At 34.3% G+C, this 23,564-nt stretch overlaps 1 protein-coding gene across 3 annotated transcripts in view; it reads right to left on the bottom strand.

The window, feature by feature from the left end:
• The window catches only part of Stard13 (StAR related lipid transfer domain containing 13), a 484,966-nt gene that overhangs the window by 279,240 nt on the left and 182,162 nt on the right, over nt 1–23,564 (bottom strand). For all 3 annotated transcript variants that reach the window (XM_048800821.1, XM_048800822.1, XM_048800823.1), the window contains exon 3: nt 3,403–3,436. In XM_048800821.1, coding sequence (XP_048656778.1) covers nt 3,403–3,436 — 34 coding nt within the window. The remainder of the gene's footprint in view (nt 1–3,402; nt 3,437–23,564) is intronic.

Consider the following 23,564-nt stretch of genomic DNA (forward strand, 5'->3'; position numbering starts at 1 on the left):
TACTAATGCCCTGCATAGTGTCAAAGACATGGTAGATGTTTAATAATGGGTTAAATAGAAGTTATAATTTCAGACTGGAATGGATAAAGGGTAGGGAGTATCTCTTGGGCTTAGGCTTTGACACTATAATTAAACTCCAGTGAAATTTTAAAAAAAGGTACACTCAATAGTACATGTTTTTGTTCATAATAATTTGAACATTCCTTTATACTTTTTATCTAATGAAGGCCACAGCATGATAGACATTAAATGAGATAACTCGCTCCTCTGTTGCTATAGTAGATTTTTTTTTATCACTAGGCTAGGATCTTTTAGTCTCAGTGGACAGTTTCAATTGTTTAGAAATGAGTACAATTTAATGGTGTCCTCTCTTAATTTATTAGTGAGAGTAATAAATGACTGGCCTTTAGGCCACTTTATTAACTATGTTTTAATGCTTGAAATCTCTCTTGCATTGGGTTCCACATTCACCCCTAATCAGTGAGACCAAAGGAAAGCATGGGTTAGAAAGTTTTAAAATACAAGAAAGCATCATCAGGAATTGCCTGGCAACGTTAAATAGTGGGCTTGGCTCATAGTCATATCCTTTTCCTATGTCATGGTCCACCTTGCATTTGAATATATAAGTGGCCCCTTTGGTTTGACAATCATATTACATATCTAGCAAAACAAACTGAGAGAAGATTTTGGACACTCCCACCAGCAAGCAATGAAGAGGAGCCAAATTAGAAATGAAGAGAACTGACTTCACATTTTAGAAGCACCATCAACAATTAAAATGATTAATCATTTAATTTGAAAGATGAGTTTTTTTAAAAAAGAGGGCAACTGTAATTGAAAAATCCAAGTGAAGGACTTTTTATATTTGAAAATTTGAATCAGGCTTCCAAAATTCTCCTATGATTTATATGTACAGAAAAATTGCTCTCAGACATCCTTCACGAATATTTCCTACTCCCAGAGCACTTTCCATAAATATTTATATGAAAATTGATTTGACTCTTTTCTAGTTTTTGCTGGCTTGCCTGCCCACACAATATTTTTTTCTTGCAAAATGAAAGACTAAATGGCAGAAATGGCAGAGTAGTTAAGCAGCTAAGAAACCACCAAGCTTGCTACCCAAATACTCACAGATAAGCTCCACATTCCCCCAGTCCAGAACTATTACATCATGTCCAAGCATCCATGGCTGAACTTCCTCATGGAGATTTGTTTGCAATGTATTTATCATTTCAGAACAGAAGCGAAGTGCACTTGTTTACCAATTTCTCAACAATAGATTTTATTGGACCAAAACTATTCTTCAGATATAAGCTGGACATGTTTATGATATGAAGACAATAGATCTCTTTCACTCCAATTGTCAAATCTCCAGAAGAAACATTTTATTTGTCTAAGGGTTTCACAGGCTTCTCACTTGTGAAAAGTCCTAATTAGGTCATTTCTGGAGTGAAGCACATTCTTTGCTGAGGCAAATGTATCATCAACTCCTTGGATTCAGGTTGGAATCTCAATAAGAGACATGAGGCACAAAGGGTTCTACTTGGTATAATTTACTATTTGGACACATTTGTACAATTTTAAGAGGGCTTTGCTTATTTCCCTTTTAGATGTCAGGTGGTTGAAAGTTAAATATAGTTAAAGTTCCAAGCATAAATGTAGACATAGATAAAAGTGTGCATGTTTGATGCTACAAGCATTTCATAGAACAGGAGGAACAAATTCTGATTGATAATTTTAGTGAGACGGCTGCTAGGCTCAGCATACTCCCTGAAAACACTTCATCACTTCATAACAACGTTCCATCTAGTCACTATAGCCCATGGTCTACTGAAAAGTTCTTCTTGCAAATCTTTCCAGGAGCTGGAAGAATAGCAGTCCCCCTTATTCAGGGGTGACATGTTCCAAGAACCACAGTGGGTGCTTGAAACTGTGGGTAGCGCCAAATCCTACATATACTATGCCTTTTTCCTTTACATACATGAACATGATAAAGCTTAACTTATCATTTAGACACAGTGAGAGATTGGCAGTAAGTACTAATAGAACTATTAATGCATTATACTACAAGAAAATTTCTAGTATCATTATTCTTGTGCTTTGGGGCCATTATTAAGCAAAATACAGGTTACTTGAACATGATCACTGTGATATCACAACAATCAATCTGCTGACAAGCTAGTAAGTGAGTAGTAGGAGGGTAGCACAGATAGTGTGGATGGAGAAGAAAGGGAAAAATCCACACTTGAGCAGGATGTAGTGGGAAATACAGATTTCATCATACTACTCAGAACTGCATATAATTTAAAATTTATGGAATTTTTTTTCTGGAATTTTCCATTTAATGTTTTCAGACCAAGGCTGACCTCAGGTAACTATAACTCTAGACTCCAAAACCATAGATAAGTAATTATTATATATCCCAGAGAGCCAGTGGTAATATTAATAGGCACTAAAGCTAAGATCTTGAGTTTTTGAATAATGAACTAAAATTGGTTCCTAACAGATGATAGAAAAATGAATATATAAAAATGGAAATAATGATGATTAACAATGTAGATGAAGGCAGCATTAGACTGTTATTTTTAGAGGCATTATTTGACAAGATTATTTCAAAATCAGGCTTTAATGATAAAAACTCAAGAGAAAAGAAGTTTTAATTTTCAGATTGAAGCAGTTCAGAAACATGTAATTCTACCAATGTGAAGGAAAAGGATTTTGAAGTGGCTCTTTCCCATGTTTAAGTATGTAAATGCCAATATGACCTAAGGACTGATGAGGAGATTTCATGTTGTATCCACAATGAATAGGAGGAGATTTCAATGTTGCATCCACAATGAAGAAGCCAAGAGTAAAAGACAGATGCTAAAGGGCGGTAAGTAGCTGATTCAGGTAGTCATTAGCTCTTACTTTACAAAGTCACTAAAATAAAAAAAATCAATAAATTAAGATAGAAAATAGCTGGACTTACACAAAACATCTCCAAACTCAAAGACATTGGAGATGGTGGCCTCATACATACTATTTTCTCAAAATCACTTCTCTTCTAAGCGGATTTTTCAGTACAGATATAACTTTCTATTTAATTCTTATTGAATTTATAGCATGCATTTTAAGATAAAGACTACTTATGCAAAACAAGTTTTCTCTGTATGAAATCAACCTTACCAAATGGGGATAAACATACAAAATAATGGCATGAGGATTATGAAAGAACAAAGTGAGTTAATTCAGTCTCCAAGATGTATAACATATTCTGATTTAACATCACACAGTGACCATCGACTTTCTATCAATGATTCAGAATACTCATGGCATGCTTAAATTTATAGGAATTAGACAAAACTCTTCAAACATTTTCTATCAATAAACAGTAAAACACAGCTGATCAAGGAGACTTACCTGCTCTTTCTTTGCTTCGTTTGTCAGAGAGCACCTGTAAAAAATCATGACTCTCTTAATATCTCAAAATTATACCATTTTGTCAAGAATATCATCATCAGGCTCAAAACAAGAGTCAGATTATAAAATCAGAATCAAAGGGCCTCCAGAAATAAAAATAAAGTGCCAAATGAAGCATTAAAATTGAATTATTTGAGGGACTACACAACTCATTTGGAATTATAAAAGTAATTATAATACTTACTGATGGGGAAGATGAATCAAGTTATTTTTCTCTGACTTAAGTAAAGATTTGAATCTACTTACTAACAGAGAAGACTAAATTCCAGTTTCTATCGATTATTCTACTGCCCTCAAATCACCAGGAATCTCCTTAGTGCTAAATCCAGTCTCTGCCTCACTTGATCCCCCAATAACACAGCAGCTAATGCAGCTGACCGCTCCTCCCTTCTTTTTTTTTTATTCCAATTTGTTACATATGACAGCAGAATGCATTACAATTCATATTACACATATAGAGCACAATTTTTCATCTCTGATTGTATACAAAGTACATCATCAGAAGATGATCCTTCTGCCCTCTGTTCTCCCGCTCTGTCCCTACAGTCTTTTCTACCCTCTGACTATTCCTTATCATTTTACTGGTTTGCTGCCCTTTGCCTTTGTCCTCCTTACAGGTTAAGTTCATTTACTTTAGTATTATTTTGTTTCATCGGGGATTGCAGTTGGGCTTTCTCTCCTTAGTTTGTAGGTTCTTCCATAGTGACATCATTTACTTTCCGTTCATATTCTGATAACCTTCAGATTTATATCTCCAACCTGGATTCTTGCCTTGAGCTCCAGGTCAATGGAGCCAAGTGCTGAGTGGACATCTGATTTACACATGCTTTAGTAGACACCTTAAACTCCATGTGTTCAAAATTCAGAATCCTCTGCTGCCTTCCTACAACCTCCTCTCCACTCTCTTGGCCAGACACTTCCAGATCTAAACTGATCCTCTTTCTATGTTCCTTTCTTAATGAATGGCATCACTATTCAAATCAGGAATCCAGAGCTCATCCTTTATCTCTCTTCCTATTCTCACTAAATCCTCTTGTTGTCTACTCCCAAATCTTACTTTAGTCAATCCATCACTTTTCATTCTTACTTACACCTCCTGGACAACATTCAGGTCTTACCTAGGTAACTCAGCTTCCTAACTTCCTAGTCTGACTCCAGCCTTATTTTTCTTATTCACAGTTTAATCTTTCTAAAAACAATGTGATTACATTAATTGTCTTAATACCCTTCAAGAAGAATGAAATTACATCATTTGATGGTAAGTGGATGGAACTTAAGACTATCATGCTAAGTGAAATAAGCCACTCCCAAAAAAACAAAGGTAGAATGTTTTCTCTGATATGTGGATGCTGACTCACAATAGGTAGTAGGGAGGAAGCAGCAGAGTGTCACTCAATTGAACGGGGGAAGTGGGGGAAATAGGAGTGATGGGAAAGACAGTAGAATGAATCAGACATAACTTTCTGTGTTCATGTATGAATACATGACCATGTATAACTCCACATTAGGTACAACCACAAGAATGGGAAGTTATACTCCATGTAGGTATGATGTGTCAAAATACATTCTACTGTTATGTATAACTAAAAAGAACAAATAAAATTTTTTTTAAAAAGACCCTTCAATAGTCCCCCATGACCCTAAAAATCAACACTGCAGAGGTTAGGATCCTAAGTTTAGCAATCAGAAAGACAGCTACTATCTGCATGACCTCAAGAAAGTTACCAAATTTCTTTGTCTTATTTCCTCATCGGTAAGATAGACTTTCTTGAAGAGGAGTAAATACAATAATTCATGTGATATATAATGACACCCATGAGTATCACAGAGGAAGCATAAAGTAAATATTTGTTGATTATTCTGAAAGAAATTCTGAAAAACAGAGGGTTACACTTTATTTTTTCAAAGTATCAGGTATATAATACTCTATGGGAATTTGGAATGAAAGAGGCAAAATACTGACATAAAGTTTTGTTCTACCAACCCTTTTTCTATTATCTATTTATCTCTATCTGTATCTCTATCTCTCTTCCTCTCCCAACCTTCCCTTATTTCTCTGTTCATACTTGCCCTGGGGTAATAGCAAATTCACAAAACTGTTGGTGACTGACAATGAGAAGAGTCTCTCTTCCCATGGATATTCAAACATTAAGGGGTACCTACCATCTGACGATAAACACAAGAAACGAACCTTCAATGGCAAGCCTCCAGACACTGTGACACACAGGAGGGGAAAGATTTATCAAATAATATTAAGTAAATGCCTATTTTCTGCTCTAGAGTGAACCCTATGCAACCAATAAAATGGTTCTGACTTGGGCTGGAAGCAAATTTATTTAATGACTAGTTGACCTGGAATAACAAGTAGGGTAAAATTAGAAAGCAAAATAAGTTGTGTTACCTGAATGTAATATAATATTAAGAATTATTTTTCTTAATTCAGCAATGTTTTAATAAGCATATAAACATAGAAATAACCCGGTAGAATTATTCATGTTCAGCTATTTAAAAAATTCTCACTTAGGAGTTAAGAGGAATTGCTACAGAGAAATTTCAGCCTGAGGGTTTGAAGAGGAAGTAAAATATAATAAATAGGCTTCTTTGACCATACCTTGAGATAGAGTACTAATAGAGTTACTCATACATTAATAATAATAATAATAATAATTTCCCTTGATACAAGAATGAAGGGTCAGATTATTTGACTCCAAACATAAATCAATGCAACCCAAGTGAACCAGGGATTCTCAGATAAAACAGAGCATTTGACAAAAGTATGGTCAAGTATTATTTTGTCCTAAATATAAATATTCCATAAAAGGCACACGTTCATGAGATTACAGTGAACTCTAGAAACATAAAGAAAAGATACAACTTGGAGAAAGATGTGGGATGATGTTTAAACATATTTAAAAGTCTGAACATTGTAAATGTGAAGTGTCATTTGAAAAAAGTAGCAATTTTTTGCTAAATTAAAGCAACAAAAGTCAGTGTCCTTGAATAATGAAAAATATTACTGAAGTATAAAGATGTTGAAAATATTTGAAAATGAGCCCCTGATGCATGTAACCATTTAAATTGTTTGTAAAATGAGAAGCAGAGGCATAGGAGCTCTCATTTCCTACGAAAATTATTGAAGAAAAGAACAAATATAAAATATGCATTGTCTATAACATGTTAATCTAAAAATTCATAAGTGTGATGGTGAACATGTATTTTTATGAATATATGACAATATTTTAATATGATAATTTTTACTTAAAATTACTAGATCCCAGGGACTAGGGAGAGGAAGTAATGGGAAATTATTGTTCAATGAGTACAGAGTTTCAGTTTTGGAAAATGAAAATTCTTGAGTGGATGGTGTTGATGGTTGCACAATGATGTAGTTGGATTAATATCACTGTACTTAAAAATGGTTAAGATGATACATTTTGTGTTATGTGTATTTTATCATAATTACAAAATAAAAGATCCCTGAGGAAAAAAAATCACGAGATGCACAATCTAAGGCAACCCCATATGTTGAAACATAGATATTTTATTAAATAAATATTTGTTGAGTGCTTAGTTGGTATAGAAATGTATAGAAATAAACATTTGCTGAGTGCTTCAACTGTTCTTTCTGTTGTACAGTTGTCTGGGAGCAGATAAGTACCCAAATTGGAGATTTGGGAACTCTAGAATTGCTAGAATTATCTCATGGGCAATTCATGAAAAATTGTTAGAATTAGCTCATGGATAGTCTCATAGAAAAATCATGATTGTGGGTTTTAATACTTATCACAGACCACAGATGGTAGAGACCACATTTGGGTGACTTTGTTTCTTTCTTGATTAGGAGTATTAGAGTCACTTGCCTCATTTGGTGAGATTCCCCAGAAGGTGGTAAATTTTCTAGTGCTTCTAAAGTCATAGTAATTATAAATCCATGTTAATACATACTTTAATGATAAAAAATATTTTAGGTATTTGTTCTATGATAGGGCTAGATTTAAAACAATTGCTTTTGGGAATAGATTTATTCAAACATGTATCCTTTGCCTACTTATCCAAATATGCTAGACTAAAATATATAACTATATTAGATAACCATGAAAGCACCCAGATAACATTTTATTGGTAGACTAGGGCATGTAATAAATACTTTACCTACTATAGTAGTAGTCAAATAGAAAGCTATTTCAACACCTGCTGCTTTGAAACACAAAAGACTCATTTGTTCTCAATGCCCTCATATAAACCTTGAAAACCAAAAGTGTCAAATATACTTCTAAAGTAAATAAAATCATAGGTAAACATGTAAGTCATTTTACTATGTGTCCTTTACTTTATCCAGAACCCACATGTTGATTTCAAACTCAATAGATTATATTTAGTAGTGGCCCTAATTTAAATATTACTGAATAATGCCTAAGTAGAAATGAGTGGAAAAGGTTGATCACCAGATTACCACTGGAAATTTGTTTCCTTGGACAATGTAAGGTCTGTAAATGTTACACACTGACTTTGGTCCAAGTAAGTTAAGACTGACTGTTGTAGGTGAAAAATATCTCAAACAGAAAAAGTAAAACCTTTTCCTAAATCTCTCTCCATTACCTGTCTAGTATATTGAGTACATATTATAGGTAAAAATGGGGAAGAAATATTTCAAAGCATTATAATCTCTAATAATTTTAAGAGTTTCAACCATATTATCAGTTAATGAAGTGATAAAAATATGATGTTCTTTATTTATCTTACTGAATTCTCATTATTGACTTTAAATTTGAATTTGAAATATTTTGATCATAGCCATGATGAGAAGTACACAAAATCTTTTTATTTATGAAAAAATTCTCTATAGTGGTTCCTGTCTAGCTGTTAAAGCTATCCTTTCCCAACTAGTTTTGAGAAAATGTTAGACAGTGGGAAGGAGGGGAGAGAAGGGAAAGAACACAGACTTCCTCAAATAATTATGCCATGAAAGCCAAGGAAAAATATACTAAAAATTATAGAATATATTATATAATTTAAAATCTACTCTTTTTCCTATAAATCTAACGTATGTAACACTTATTTCCAGTGCCATATAAAAACCTCAAGAAACCTTAAACATAAGAGGCATATGAAAACTACTTTTGTGGTTATAAGCATTTTTCAGCTTAGCCCTTGATGTATAAATCTCTGTTTCTAAATATAAATTTTGGTATGTGTATATTAGTATTCAAATATTTGAAATAGAAGTGTGTAATACATAATTTCAGACATTTAATGCAAAAATACCTAATCTTTATTAGTTCAGTGAGTCTGAAGTGATGTTATTTAATAAACCATGGCATTTTAATAAGCATTCTTCACATCTGGTACTAATAAAAAGGATTTTATATTTTACTGTTAACAGTTAAGGAAAAAACTGTGGCCGTAGTTTTGCTATTTGTCACAGATGGCATAGACCACATTTGGGTGGCTTCACTTCCTTCTTGATTAGTTTACATGAAGAGGCCACTTGTTTTCTATCCTTCTGTGTATGTTCTATGTAAGAGTTGTGCCAAGTCTCAAGAATGAATAAATGAAGAAAGGAATACATCAAATGAAAAAGAAGTTTCTTAATAACAGAACTGATTATAGAAGTTTCCTGGGTCAAGTTTAGTGAATAAAATTCATTCTAAAACAATGATCCCAGGCATTTTGCATCTGGACAAATACTTTAAGTAAGTTTTACAGAAGTGCAACACCTCAAAAAGACTTAAGAACTTCCATTCTTTTGTACAACTATATTCACTCTAGGCCAATAAATGGTCAATCCTTCCATTCAAGGCAGGGGTTGCTAGAACCCTGTGTGACAGCCAGCAGCTGATGATGGTGCTGCTGAGACAGCCAGACAGGAATCCGGGTTTCCAGATGCCCTTTCATTTTTGGACAGTCCTTTTCCAATCATGAACCTGAACTACAGGTTTCACTGTTCCCTCTTGCTCAGACATTTTTGTGCTCCTCTCTTTAGATCCTGTACTCAGTGTCCCGCTCCAATATGGACATATGACTTGGGCTGTGCTCTGACTCTCATTCACCCCAGCCAAAAAATTATTTCTGTTTTACTCTGGAATATATACTTATCTGGAAGAATCCATGCAAGAGTATAACACATACCACATGTATTTTCACTAGACTTTGAAAAATTAAAAATTAATGACTAAATGCACACAAGCATTTGCCAGACAGTAATTAAAAAAATATTACGCTCTGAGATGCTTTTGACAAACAAAAGCTCTGAATATAAAGCCAAAGGGTTAATTTGTGAGAAATAAAGAAACGGGAATCTGAACTAATCTGAACAAACAGAAAATGTTTGATTTTTTAGTTAATTAGTTCAGATTCCCATTTCTTTAGCTCATAATTCTTTAATAATCATAAAAGAGTATTTTGTTTCATGATTGAAATAGGGATTTCCTAGACAAGTAATCAGATCAAGACCCAAATAAAAAGCATTTCCACCATCTTGGACTTTACTATCTAGCTTTAAGAAACACCTGATCCATTCTAGGATAATTTTGTGGGTAAAACACCAAACTTTGATAATCTAGAAGGATAGATAAGACATATACACATAACACTATTAGAAAGCAATTAATTGCAGATTTATTACAATATGGAGTTACCTGACTTAGATAATAAGTTCAGTTAACATTTAAGAATAAAGATGATGGTTAAATAGTTTGTATGTGCAATTGAAAACCTGGCTGTCTTAGAATGAAACTGAGTTCTTATTCCCTGAATAAAATTCCAGGATAAGGCAGAAGACAACCCTCTGCCACCAACAACACAAAGTTTATAATACTACAGAACAAGTATAGGAACAAAGGTGTACATAAAACATACTGATTTCCAAAGAGGAACGAGTGGTGGATCTCATAGAGAAAATCAGAGATGTTTTATAAAGAGTAATAGGCTCATAGGAAGAGTAAGAGGGGAATTTCAAGGAGGAGGAGCAATGTGTATGAGGGGCAGAAGAAAGCAGGGGTGTCTAGAGAAATGAAGGGATTCTGATGTTGCTACAATATCAGTTTTGGAGAAGAGTAGAGAGTGATGTGGTTAGAAGGATAGGATTGGGCTAGATCATGAAAGAGTTTGCATACTACATTTAGGAGTTGAGAATGACTTTTATGGGTAATGAAGACTCTAAAATGCAGGTTTTATAATGGCAAATCTGGAGCCACCACAAGGGGTAGACTGTGGATAGGGTGAAGAAACTGGATACAATCCAGGGGACTGTTACAATGGACCATGACTAGGTAAAACATAGGGCTGGTACTAGACTGTTTGAGGACGGACAGGTATGAGTCATATTTACAAGGGGACTGATTAAAAGCAAAGAGAGGAAGCGAGTGTGAGAGGGAGTGTCTTGAATAGTTTCCAGGTCTGGGCTACCTGGTTTGTGGCAGTGTCACATTGATGAAGATGAGTGATAGGAGAGGTGTGGAAGGGAATTTTGTTTTTGGACACCTTGAGTTTGAAGTGTCTGTGGGACACCAGCTGGGACTGTATAAAGAAGCTAGAGCTCAGTAAAGTGGTCTGGACTGAATGAGTTCAGACTATCAATAATTCCAACTTTGAACAAGTATGAGGTTGTTCAGAAAAAGCGATTTTGCTAAGAAAAAGAAAGGTAAAGGCAAAAATCTGGGCAGCTGGTATTTATGAGGATGAAAAGATGAAAGGATGACTAAGAAAAAGCAGCCAGAGAAGAAAAGGAATATATATATTAGAAGAGGGAAGATTTTAATCAGCAGAAGTAGATTAATAGCAAAGGGCTGAAAATGGCAACTCTGAAGTTGGTAGTTATGAAGTGACCTTGGCCAGAACCAGGGGATAGCAATTAGAATAGAAAAAAAGGAATAAATAAAGTAATATAATCTCAAGAAACTCAGAAAAGTTGAAGGAAGCCAAACTTCTAGTCTTAGGAGGTAATTTGATGAAGCACTTTTTAAAATTAGACGAGATTTCAATATATTCACAGACCAAGGGAAAAGAACTTGTGAAGACCATAGTTGCAGATTCCAGGAAACACAGACCCACAGGAGGGTCTAAGAGTGGGTCCCAGAGAGCAGAGCCAACTGGAGAAAATAAGGAGGGTGTGGATATTGACAGTCTGGCTGTGGTGGACAGCTGATAGTTGGGGTTCAATTCTCTTAGGATATGAAAGACAGGTGTAAGGGGGTCCTGGAGCTAGAGAGGAGCATAGGAGAAAAGAGTTTTCTGTTTGTAAAGCAACTTCTGTACTCCTGTAGTGCTCAGAATATAGTCTCACATATACCTCCACAAATTATTCTCTAGTTAATTCACAAATGTATCTTCTCTCTTCAAGTAAATGTGAAGAAATGACAATTCATCTCTATTTCTTTTAAGCCATTGTGGTATACAGGCTGAACATCCCTAATACAAAGATCTGAAATGCTCCAAGATCTGAAACATCTTGAGCACTGACATGATGCTGGTCTGGTCAGTGGACAATTCCGCACCATGAATTTTGTTTCATGAACAAAAATTTCCAGAATATTATATAAAATTACTGTTAAGATTATATATATATTTAAGGTGCCTATAAAATATAAAAGGACTTTGTGTTAGACTTCAGTTACATCCCTAAGATATATCATTATTTATATACAAATAATCTTAAATATGAAAAACTACAAAATCCAAGACACTTCTGATTCTAGGCATTTAAGATAAAGAATAGCCAACTTGTACTAAAAAAAAACCTGCGTTCTTAGTTTGACACATTGAGGTTGAGTCTTGATTACAACTCTTACTAGTTACATGAGTATTCTTCACTTGGCTAAGACTTATGTATAAAAGGGAGATAGTAATATAGACCTCACATAAATGTAAAGATTAAATTTTAAAAATTGTGTATTATCTTCCATCTATTGAATCTAGCAGTAGACCGAACACAGATTTTTTAATTCAGTCTGAATAAATGCATAGTCTGAAACACATGTGTATATTTATATAAAAATGTCCTTCTTTTTAGCTACTGTTTTTAGTTTCATCTGTAACTCTAAAATATATTGCCTAACATTAAAGAAGTTTTGGGAAAGAGTCATTCTGTCACATCCCAATTTTGTCCCTAAGTAGTCATACCCTTTACCTGTTAGGTCTATTTAAAAGAGATCAAGATCAAGAGTTTGGTTTAGCTGTTAGCGCTTTGTGATCCTCCTTGGGTAACATCCCCGAGAGTTTGCCTGTTTCATAGCCATATTTGCTTTGGCCTTCAGGCTTGTTTTTAATAGCCTAGTACTTCCAGCTTTCAAGATTATATAAGATTAAAGTAGCATGTTTTATTTAAAGCTTCATTTTCTTTATAGGAGTAGTGCAGTTTTAAAAAAATCCTACCAAAATCCTGCCTCATAAGCCAATGCCTCTAAGGCCTTGACTCATTCAGCTGAACATCGGCCAACAGAATAATTTCTGACACAGCCCTGGAAAATGTCAGAAATGGATGGCCACACCTCTTTCTGGACCCCACTCAAGGAACTTCCTGGATAAATCCTAAGGACTTAAAAAAATTAAAAATGATCCTTTTTATTTTAAGTATGGAGGAAACAATGGTGATTTGGGGTTTTTATCCCTTCATTTTTAATTTGAAAGCCACAGAATAGTCAATTGTTTAAGTAAATATCAATAAGAGATGAAGTACAGGAGATAATAATAATATAGTATCACTGCTTTTATCTGTTAATAGAGATGTAGGACCTTAAAACTTACTGACCCAAATGTAATTTCACATCATCTGTAACAAAACAGTTGCATAAACACTGCTGCATGCTACCATTTTAAGAAGAGAAAATTATTCCTCAGAAATGGAAAGATAAAATATAAAAGGTTGTGGTGATGGTTGGAGGATGGGGGTTGGGTCCTCCTAAAAGCCCAACAGCTGAAAGGAATGGTCTGAAGTTCTGCTTCTCTGTTCCTGCCAACCTCTACATAAAAGTTCTGAGTGAGATGGATAAAAGGAATGTAGCAGGAAAAAGAGACTTAAAAAGCAAGGGTGATGGGTCTATGATGTGAAGCTCACAAGCTAAATAGACAGCCGTTGTGTAGTTGAAAGATGATTTTTTTTCTTATGCTTATTGTCTCATCATCTCATAACTCTAAGGGTCTTTGCAAAATGTACTGCTCAGTTCTTCCCCCTCCTCACCCTCTTTCCTTCCCCTTCCTCTTCGTTTTCCTCTTCCTCATTTTCTTTTGTACTGGGGATTCAACCCAGAGAAGCTTTACCGTTGAGCTACATTCCCAGTCCTTTTTATTTTTTATTGTGAGACAGGGTCTCACTTAGAGCTTCACTAAGTTGCTGAGGTTGGCCTCCAACTTGTGATCCTCCTGCCTTAGTCTACCGATTGCTGGGATTATAGGCATATGCCACCACATCCAGCACTGCTCAGATCTTCTACTGTGGGAAGTATTTGCCTGTCTTGGTCCATCACCCTTTTAATAAAAAAGCCATACTTCCATAGGCTGCTCACATCAGTGGGAGCGTCAAGGCGGGAATGGTGTATACCAATACAGATCCTATTCACCTCACCTTTTATGGATGGTTTTGACTCCAGGACTTGTCCTGGGTCTGGTTAAGCCTTCCTTAGAACTGCACTGTAGCCTGAGACTCCTCCATCCCTCTCTCCTTTCATTCATGTCAGATGTCCACTGTAGCCTGGAGGCTCTTCTCACTTTTCCTTCTTCCCTTTCTCAATGAATCTCTTGTGTATCTTATCCTATCTTGATATAAGCTTCTTGGCAGACATGAACTAACACATTTATACATTGTCTTATTTTTGTTTCTGGTCCTAAGCACATATTTATAGACAAAAGAACTGAAGCAAGTGAAGATTTAATGAACTGGCAAAAGGGATACTACAACTTTATGACCTATCTCTGTTCCATCTCAAGGCCTAAGACTCCTGATTTCCTACAATCTTTCATTTCACAGATATTTACTGAATGAATACTATGTGCTTGTCTCTAGAGCTTATCCAAGAAAAAAGAGCTGCTACTGAAGAATTTAAAACAAGATGTGTGATATGAGATCATTTGGCTGCAAAGTAGAGAATGAATTTGTGAAGAACAAGGACAGGTCAGAGAAGCAAGTCTGGAGGCTGGTGCAGACATGCAAAGAAGTCAGCATTTGTAATGGTAGTCCCAGTGTAGAGAAAGGAAGTAGAGAAATATAAAATGGGGAAAATCAAGAACACTAGTGATTCAGCAGAAATTTGCTCTGGACAGGGCCCTGAGATATGCTCTGGGAACACAGATACATTCCCAACTGTTCAGAATTATTTGTTTGTCTTTCTTTCAAAAATGTGTAAGTACAGGAACTTTTATTTGCTTCAGTTCTTAAAGTCTAGTGACATAATGGAAATCAGGAGGGACAAAATTCAACACTCTTTCACCTATAAAATAAGAATATGGCCATAAGCCTAAACCACAGATGACACACAGAAGCCAATTACAATGGAAAGTTCTGCCAAAATGAGGATGATGAGAACATGCCCAAATCTCCAGCTCTGAACAGGATGCAGCCTTGTCCAAAAATAAGTGTCACAAGAGTGGAAGGCCTGGTGATGATCTATAACTGGAACTCTCAGTACCAGGAGAGAGTGGGAGAAGCCGGAGTCCCCTTGTGAGCAGCTCCCTATCATAAAAGGAAGACAGGGAGTATTAGGAAATGGGGGCTTTGGGAGATGATTAGGTCATGAATGCAGAATTATCATAAATGGGATTAGTCCCTTTAGAAAAGAGACTCCAGAAAGCTGCATGTATATTCTACCATGTAAGGACACAGCAAAAAAATCACCATCTGTGAACCAGAAAGCCAGCCCTCACAAGACACCAAATCTGCTGGCACCTTGATCTGGGATCTTAGTCTCCAGAAGTGTGAGAAATAAATTTGTTTTTTATAAGCTAAGTGACTTATAGTATTTTGTTATAGCAGTCTGACCAGACTAAGAAAGGGGATGCAATTCATAGTAGGCTACAATGGGAGAGTTGGATAATTGAGACAGAAACAGAATGACTATCAAAGTCTAAAATATTTATTATCTGGCCCTCTGCAGAAAAATATTTGCCAAGAATGTCCAAAAATTAGAGAAGACTTGCCCCTGGGACAAAGGAAATAACAGAATTGGTGACAGAATATTTATGACAAAACAACAAACTGTCCCAACTTATCTTCCACACCAGCCTTAGGATCATATTATTCCTTTGCAAATAGGACATATAATTTAAGTGTGAGTAATAATGGCAAAGGGACCACTCAGGGACTGGCTAAAAAGTTTTTTGAAAAAAGAGAAGAATAGAACAAAACTACATCACAAATAAATTGCTCTAAGAAACTCAATAAAAATTCAGAATAATATTTCTCCATAGTTTCAAGATCTCTTTTCAGAAGTTTCTACACTAAAAAGAAATAATTATTAAAAACATATATTTTAAAACCACTTAGACAAAAAAAAAGTAGGCTGAAAAGGCCTTAGATTGAAATAGAAGAGAAATATAATAATGCTGCAGACACAAATAGCATATATAAAACTGGTTTTCCTAGAAAAGAGAACAAGAAGGACACATGGAAGCAGAAAACTTTTATGAAATAAAAGCAATTTAAATTTGTTGCTTGATGAGTCACCTTGTGATCCAGAATATAAAATAGAAGTAATGTCAAGTTCCAGTGAAGTTATTGGTATATCCTTCCAAATAGTGAATAATATAAGCATCTAGAAAACCTTCAATACCAAAAAAGTAAAGTTTTACTTACAAAAACCTAAGAGAAAAAAAATGTGGCCCCAAAAGTATATACCTAGTCAGGTGAGAAATGTGTAACACGAAGTGTCCAACATACCTTTTCTTGGTCAATTTGGGCCACTGTAAGAAACTACATAGACTGGGTGCTTTATAAACCACCAAAATTTATGCTTCACAGTTTGGGAGATTGAAAATTCCAAGATAAAGTTGCTAATATGATGTCTGAATATATTCTGCTTCCTAGTTCATAAATGACCATGGTTTTAATGTGTCCTCACAAGGCAGAAGCAGAAAGGGTCTCTCTGAGCTTCTTATTAGAGCACTAATCCCATGCAAGAGGGATCTACCTTCCTGGCTTAATCAACCCACCTCTAAATATTAGCACATCTGGATTAGGTTTCAATATATGAATGTGGGGAGGAGGGCATAAACATTAATTTCATAGCAGTACCTCCTTACAAAATGCAGTTTGATAGCGGAGACATAGTGAGCACTAAGTCCATTTCAAATTGAAATCAAGGTCTTCCATAGTTATAGTTCTTTCATCATAATTCACAGTTATCTCTATTTTTATTCTGACAATAAATTGACATATTATTATTATGTCAATTATGATGATGATGATGTCAAAATAATCACATAAAGATAAAGCTCAAAAATATGGAGGACAGTTGGAAAGGTGTAAATGTGTTCATTTTTCTTATTTTTTATAACAGATACTATTTAAAATTTAAATATGTAGTTTATAAAAGCATTATGAACACAACTGTTTAGTTTTTTTCATATTTCTTACTAACTCAAATGAATAGTTGTGATCTGATTTCTTGTGTGTACACAAACTTTTAAATCCAGCAATTTCTTTTTTTTCTTATCTTCAAATAGAGTAAAGTATAATAAATTATGATCATAACAAGGCTGCTGCTTACACAGAGATGACATTTAAAGCAAATTACCCTATCTTTCTTCAGGTGGCTGAATTACAAAAAGATACACTTCTTCCCAACTAATGGCACAAATGTCTGAATTTCAGACTCACTTCTTCTTGTAACTGGGCACCTCTGAGAAGGGCACAACCTGCACTATGTTTGTTATTTCTTTTTTAATCATGCTTTCTTTAGAATAAGTTTTTTACAGCCTTATTGAGGTATAAGTGACATAGAATAAATGGTACAGATTTAAAGTGTACAAGTTGATAAATTTTTACATAAGACTATACCCATAAAAATATGGCCACAATTAAGATGATAAACATGTTTGTATCTTCCCTCCCAAAATTTCTTGGTACTTTTTATAACCTCTTCTCTTGCCCTTTCAAACCTCCCACCCACCCTAACCCTCAGATCTGCTTTCTCTCATGAAAGATTGAGGGACTTATAAAATATTTATAATGTTTTGTTGGCCTCTTTCACTTAGTATAATGTATTTAAGATTCATTCATATTGTTTCTGTGTATCAATTTTTTGTTCTATTTATTGGTGAGTAGAATTCCATTATATAGAGATGTCACAATCTATTTATTCATTTGTCTGTTGATAGACAATTAGCTTATTTCCAATTTTGTACTATTACAAACACAGATGCTATGAAAATTGATATAGAATTTTTATATGGATATTTTCTTCTTATTCTTATGAAAGTGATAGGATGGAACTGCATGATAGGCAAATATCAGCCAAGCTGTTTCCAAAGTACTGTACCATTTTATATTCCCAATAGCAGTGTGCAAGAGTGCTGGTTATTCCACATCCTTGTCAACATGTGGTATGGAAAAGTCACTTTAATTTCTGCTATTCTAATAGGTATATGGTGGGATTTAACATTTTTTGTAGTTGTAATTTGCACTTCCCCAATATCTAATAACATTGAGTTACTTTTTCATATGCTTATTTACATCTCTATGCTGATTTTAATAGTTGCTTTCAAGTCATTTTCCCACTTTTGAAAAAGTTGATTGTGTCCTCATTACTACATTTTTAAAATTCTTTATATATTCTGGATATAAGTCCTTTATTAGAAAAGTGATTTATGAAGATTTACTCCCAATCTATGGATCATCTTTTTATTCTCTTAGCAGTCTCTTTTGAAGAAAGAAGTCCTTAATATTGAAAATATCTAATTTAGGATCTGTTCTTTTTATGAATTGTTTTTGGTGTTATATATAAAAATATCTTTGTCTAAGCCAAGCTTTATTTTTTTATATTTTATTTTATATTTGCCTATTTTATATTTGCCTATGATCCCTTTGGAAATAATGTTTGAATGTGGTGAGAGGTATGGGCTAAATTTCATTGCTTTTGAATATATATCCAATTTGACATCCAATTATCTCAGCACCATTTGCTCAAGAGACTATTTTTTTCTCTATTGAATTGCCTTTGCTTCTTTGTCTCATTTCTTTTGCATTAATTAATTTTTTAAAAGATTTTATCTCCTTAGTTGACTCACTGTCATACATTTTACTGCTACATCTGTTATAAACCACCAAATACACTGTTGCCATATTTGCTTTAAACAATTATTTTCAGAGATTAAAATGTCTTAAGTTGCATTTATTTATGCATTTATCATTTCCATTGACTCCTTGCTCCTTTGAGTAGATGCATATTTACCTCTGGTACAATTTTCCTTTGGCTGAAGATCTTTAATATTCTTAGAACTTCAGATGTGCTGGTAACGAATTTTTATTTTTTATTGTTGTATGCATAAGACAACGATTATTTCACCTTTATTTGAAAGATTATCTTTCTGGGTTTATAATTCTAGTTTTGCTTTTTCCTCACAATACTTAAACAGATTGCTCCATTGGCTTGCATTGTTTACAAACATAAATCTGATGTCATTCTTATCTTTGTTCCACTGTGTGAAATGTATCTTTTCCTCCTCTATTTTTATCTTTTTTTCTCACTGGTTTTAATTATCTTCATTATGATGTACTTTGGTATGATTTTCAAATTTTTTGTTTTGGAGTTCCTTGAACTTCCTGATAGGCATCTATGCTAGTAGGTTTGGAGTTTTCACTAAATTTGGAAAATTTTGGCCATTGTTCTTTCACATACTTTTTTGTTTCCCTCTTTTTCTTTCTTTCAGAGACGCTAACCAGGTGTATAGGCTGCTTGGATTTATCCCAAAGCAGCAGCAACTATTTATTATTATAGCAGCAGCTTACATTATAAGCAATCTAGAGATGATTTAGAGTATTTGGGAGAAATTGGAAGGGTTATATGCAAATGCTACACCATTTCATATAAGGGCTTAGGCATCTGGGAATTTAGTGTCTACAGGGATTCTGAGCATCACTATATACTCTCCTCTTTTGATAGTGATATTATGCTACTTTCGCATAATAATTCTCTATCTTTTCTCATTTAAAGATGTGTTGAAGGTCTGCTATGTGCCAGATACTACGTTAGTAGCTGTGTTACCTGCCTGTGGGGAGCTCTGGTCCAGTAGTGAAGTAAGACTACAGGTAATCATTTAAACCCTGGATCTTCCCCATCTCTGTAAGCACAACCTCAAACTCAAAATTAGAAAACTGTCATTGATTTCTCCTTCTCTCAATCTATATTTATTACCAGGTCCTTTTAACTATTTTGCATTATTTTTCCAATTCTCTTTTGCATTTATTTTTACCATCTTCATTGTCATCTTCCTTACTTCTACTATTCACTGTGGTAACTTAATTTGAGTTCTGGGGTGCACTAACCAATAGTAGTATAAAACCAATGGTAGTATGTGCAGGAGCATTTTTCCTTGTTAGATCCTCATGTGTATGTTGCTTGTACTGCAGAAGTCTCTTAATTGGTCTTGCTTCTATTTTTGTATTCTTATGATGTTACCTCCAAAAAGAATCTTCAAAAAGTATACATCAGATAATGTTCCTTTTTAGTGCCTGAAAATCTCTGATAGGTTCCCCTTGTATTCAGGATGAATCTTATGGGATCTAACCTCCTGGATCTACATGCAACACTTTCCTCATTTATTCCTATAGAGATTGACTGGCTTACCTGGAGAAATGACATATGCTACACTAAGAAGCCTTCTAGATTGGCTAGAGAAAAAAAGAATCTGCCGAATACTTTGTATATTACAAATTATCTTTCCTAAGGAAATAGAGTAGTGTATAACCTGGCAAGAGTACCTTCCCTATACCAGATTACTATCAGCTGTCAGGATAATGTAGTTAACATTAAGTAAAAAATGAGAACAAAAATCTAACTATGAAATTCCCCTATACTCGTAGCAAATAATTATAAAGTATTTCCAGACTTGCATCTTTAACATTACACCTGTAAAATGAATGTGCTCTCTACTTATTTGTGTTTTATTCTATCTCACTCAACTTTAATGTATTTGCATACTAATACCACATAAAAGTTTAAAGACTGGATAGAAGTTAGATGAAAATCTCTAAGTGAAAGCAGTAAATATAAACCAAAACCAACTAACAAACTAACCTAGAAATGTAGCATAATTTTATGGCATTAGTTGGTATTTCTAAATTGCTTTCAAGGCAGAAAATATAACATGAATATAAAGTAGTCTACGAGTCAGAAGATGGCTTTTGTGAACTCAAAAGTCTTTTAAACCCCTAAATACTATTTTAATACAATACAGAAGGAAAATATATACTTGGCAGTTTTTTCTGATATTTGGCCTACATAATAACAAACAAATATTTTCCCAAGGATATAACCAGTGTATGGTTGGGTGGCAGATACTTTTATTTTCTAAGAGGACACTAAACAAAAAGGAGATCTTCTGAAAGCTGGCCTTTCTGTAGATGACTAGAAAGTATCGTATTAGAGGTTGATGTTGAAGTTTGGATACTCTAAGTGCAGGATAACTCTTCTCAGGGCAAAATGAGGGCATCTATTAAATCTGTCTGTGGTTGGGTGGTCTTTGTGTTGCATATTTAAATTAAGGGTATAATAGTAACAATGACAATAATTTGAAAGTAAGATGGGAGAGTATACCATGTACTAGGCACTTAGATATTCTATCTACACCATCTACAGCTGAGGTCTCCCATATCTGTGGGTTCTATGTCCATGGATTCAACTAACTACAGATCAGAAATATTTTTTAAAAAAATATTGCATCTGTACTGAACACATACAGGCTCTTTCCGAGCCATTAGTTCTTAAGCCATACTGTGCAACAAGTATTCATATGGCCTTTATATTGTATTAGCTATTACAAGTAGTTTAGAGATGATTTGAAGAATATGGGAGAAGGTGCTCAGATTGTATGCAAGATTTTGGTATTCACGAAAGGTCTTAGAACCAATACCCCAACAGACACCCAGGGACAACTGTATGTTAATCTTCACAAAAATTCCATAAGGTAGATGTTATTATTATCTCTACTTTATAGATAGTATATATCTATATGTGTATAGATATATACCTTCTATATATAGATAATCTATATACAGAACACATATATATCTTGATATATATATATATTCTATATATAATCTATATATAGAACATGTTTCTTGAAATATATATATGTGTATATTTAATATCATACTTAATCACTAGGCCTGATTTAAGGACAACTTTGAACTTCTGTTCAAGGGGATGATCTGCAAGATCTTCACAGTCCAGTTACTCTATGAAAAGTAATAATCACACTTTTGTTACTTAAGCAAAAGTAGTGGCAAATGTGACATAAATAAGGCAAGTTAAATTTGATGAATCATCTTTTTAGGAGTTGCCTTTAATCATAGGGATATAACTATTTATAACCATTTGGCTCAAATAGTTCTATAAGAATAACCACTCTGAACTCCATAGCATCCCCAGTTTCAATCTTCTATCTCTAATTGCCTGAAAGACTCTCCCACATGGATATTCTTCTGGAGATCTAATTCAATATTCTAAATCAGAATCCTTAATTCTCTCTTTCCATCCTACTTACGATTTTTGTGCCTTTCTAAAAAAAAAATCAGAGAAACCAGTATCTCTATAGCCAGTCTATTTTGAAATGCTTTATCTTTAGCTTTAATGCCTACTGTTCCTTTCATCTAGTAATCCAGTATGGTTCTTGTAATCATAACTTCTGTGGTTTAAATATGTTTCTCCAATGTTCTTGTGTTGGAAACTTGATTCCCAATGCAGAGGTGTTGGAAGGTGGAGCCAAAGTCAGGTATTTGGGTTATGGAGGCACTGTCCTCATAAATGGATTAATTCCATTATTATGGAAGTGAGTTCAAAATTGCAGGAGTGGGTTCCTTATAAAGGGATATGTTAATCTATTCTCCTCTTCCTTTTATTTCTGGCATGGAATGGTACAGCAAGAAAGCCCCCACCAGGTGGTGGTACCTTGATCTTGTACTTCTTAGCCTCAAAAACCGAGAAATAAATATCTGTTCATCAATAATTACCCTGTCAAGGGTATTCTGTTATAGCATCACAAAACAGATTAAGACATCAACCATCTCATTTGTTCTTTCTTCTTCAAGTTCTCATCAATGGATGAATGCAGGAGCAATATGGTAATTGCCTACCAACTGCCCTGTCTATCCTCTTCTTCCTATTTTGCTAATTTAGATATAAAGGCAGGGTCTTTAAAAGAAAGGAATTGAATTCCTGAACATTATATAAAAGTAAGCAACCTCCTAAATAAGAATATAAGTCTTAAATTGTTGTAGCTAAATCAGTATTTATTTCGGGGACGTATTTGTTACCACAGATAGGCCTACCCTAATATGTATAATTAGTACATATCAGGAATCATGCTAAGCACTTGTACAAATTACCTCATTTAACCCTCAGAATAATACAATAAGCAATGTATTATTAGTTTTCCATTTTTCACAGACACACATAAACTGAAGTTTATATCATTTAAGAAACTTACACAGTGCCACAGGTAAGTTTCAGAATTAGTGGTCAACTGAGAATAGCCTAATTCCCAGGCCCAGCTCTTAATCCATATTATATGACCACTTTCCCCTATAAACAATGAACTAAAGTAACTTTAAGAATTAAAGTTCAGATGCTCTATTTTTTTTGTCTTTAGATCATTTTGAAAGATGTTTTTAACATTTTGGCTCATTGAATCACTGAAAGTTTAGTTTATATGGAATGCCCCTTACTATGAATAGCAGAAAGAATTATTAAATTGAAATAGCTTATGTTTCATTCAACAGGTATTTAAGGAGTGGTGTTTACTGATACTCTCATAGACATTGGGTATGTGACTGCGAAAGAGACATTGGAAAAGAAATATTAGAGCAGAGAGAGGTCAAAATATTTACTATGTGTATTAGTTGCTCACAATAATTCTGTGAGATAACAAGAGCAGGCATTATTAACCCATTTTAT

The sequence above is a fragment of the Marmota marmota genome, unplaced genomic scaffold (genome assembly GCF_001458135.2).
Source record: "Marmota marmota marmota unplaced genomic scaffold, marMar, whole genome shotgun sequence".
Classification (NCBI taxonomy): Eukaryota; Metazoa; Chordata; class Mammalia; order Rodentia; family Sciuridae; genus Marmota; species Marmota marmota.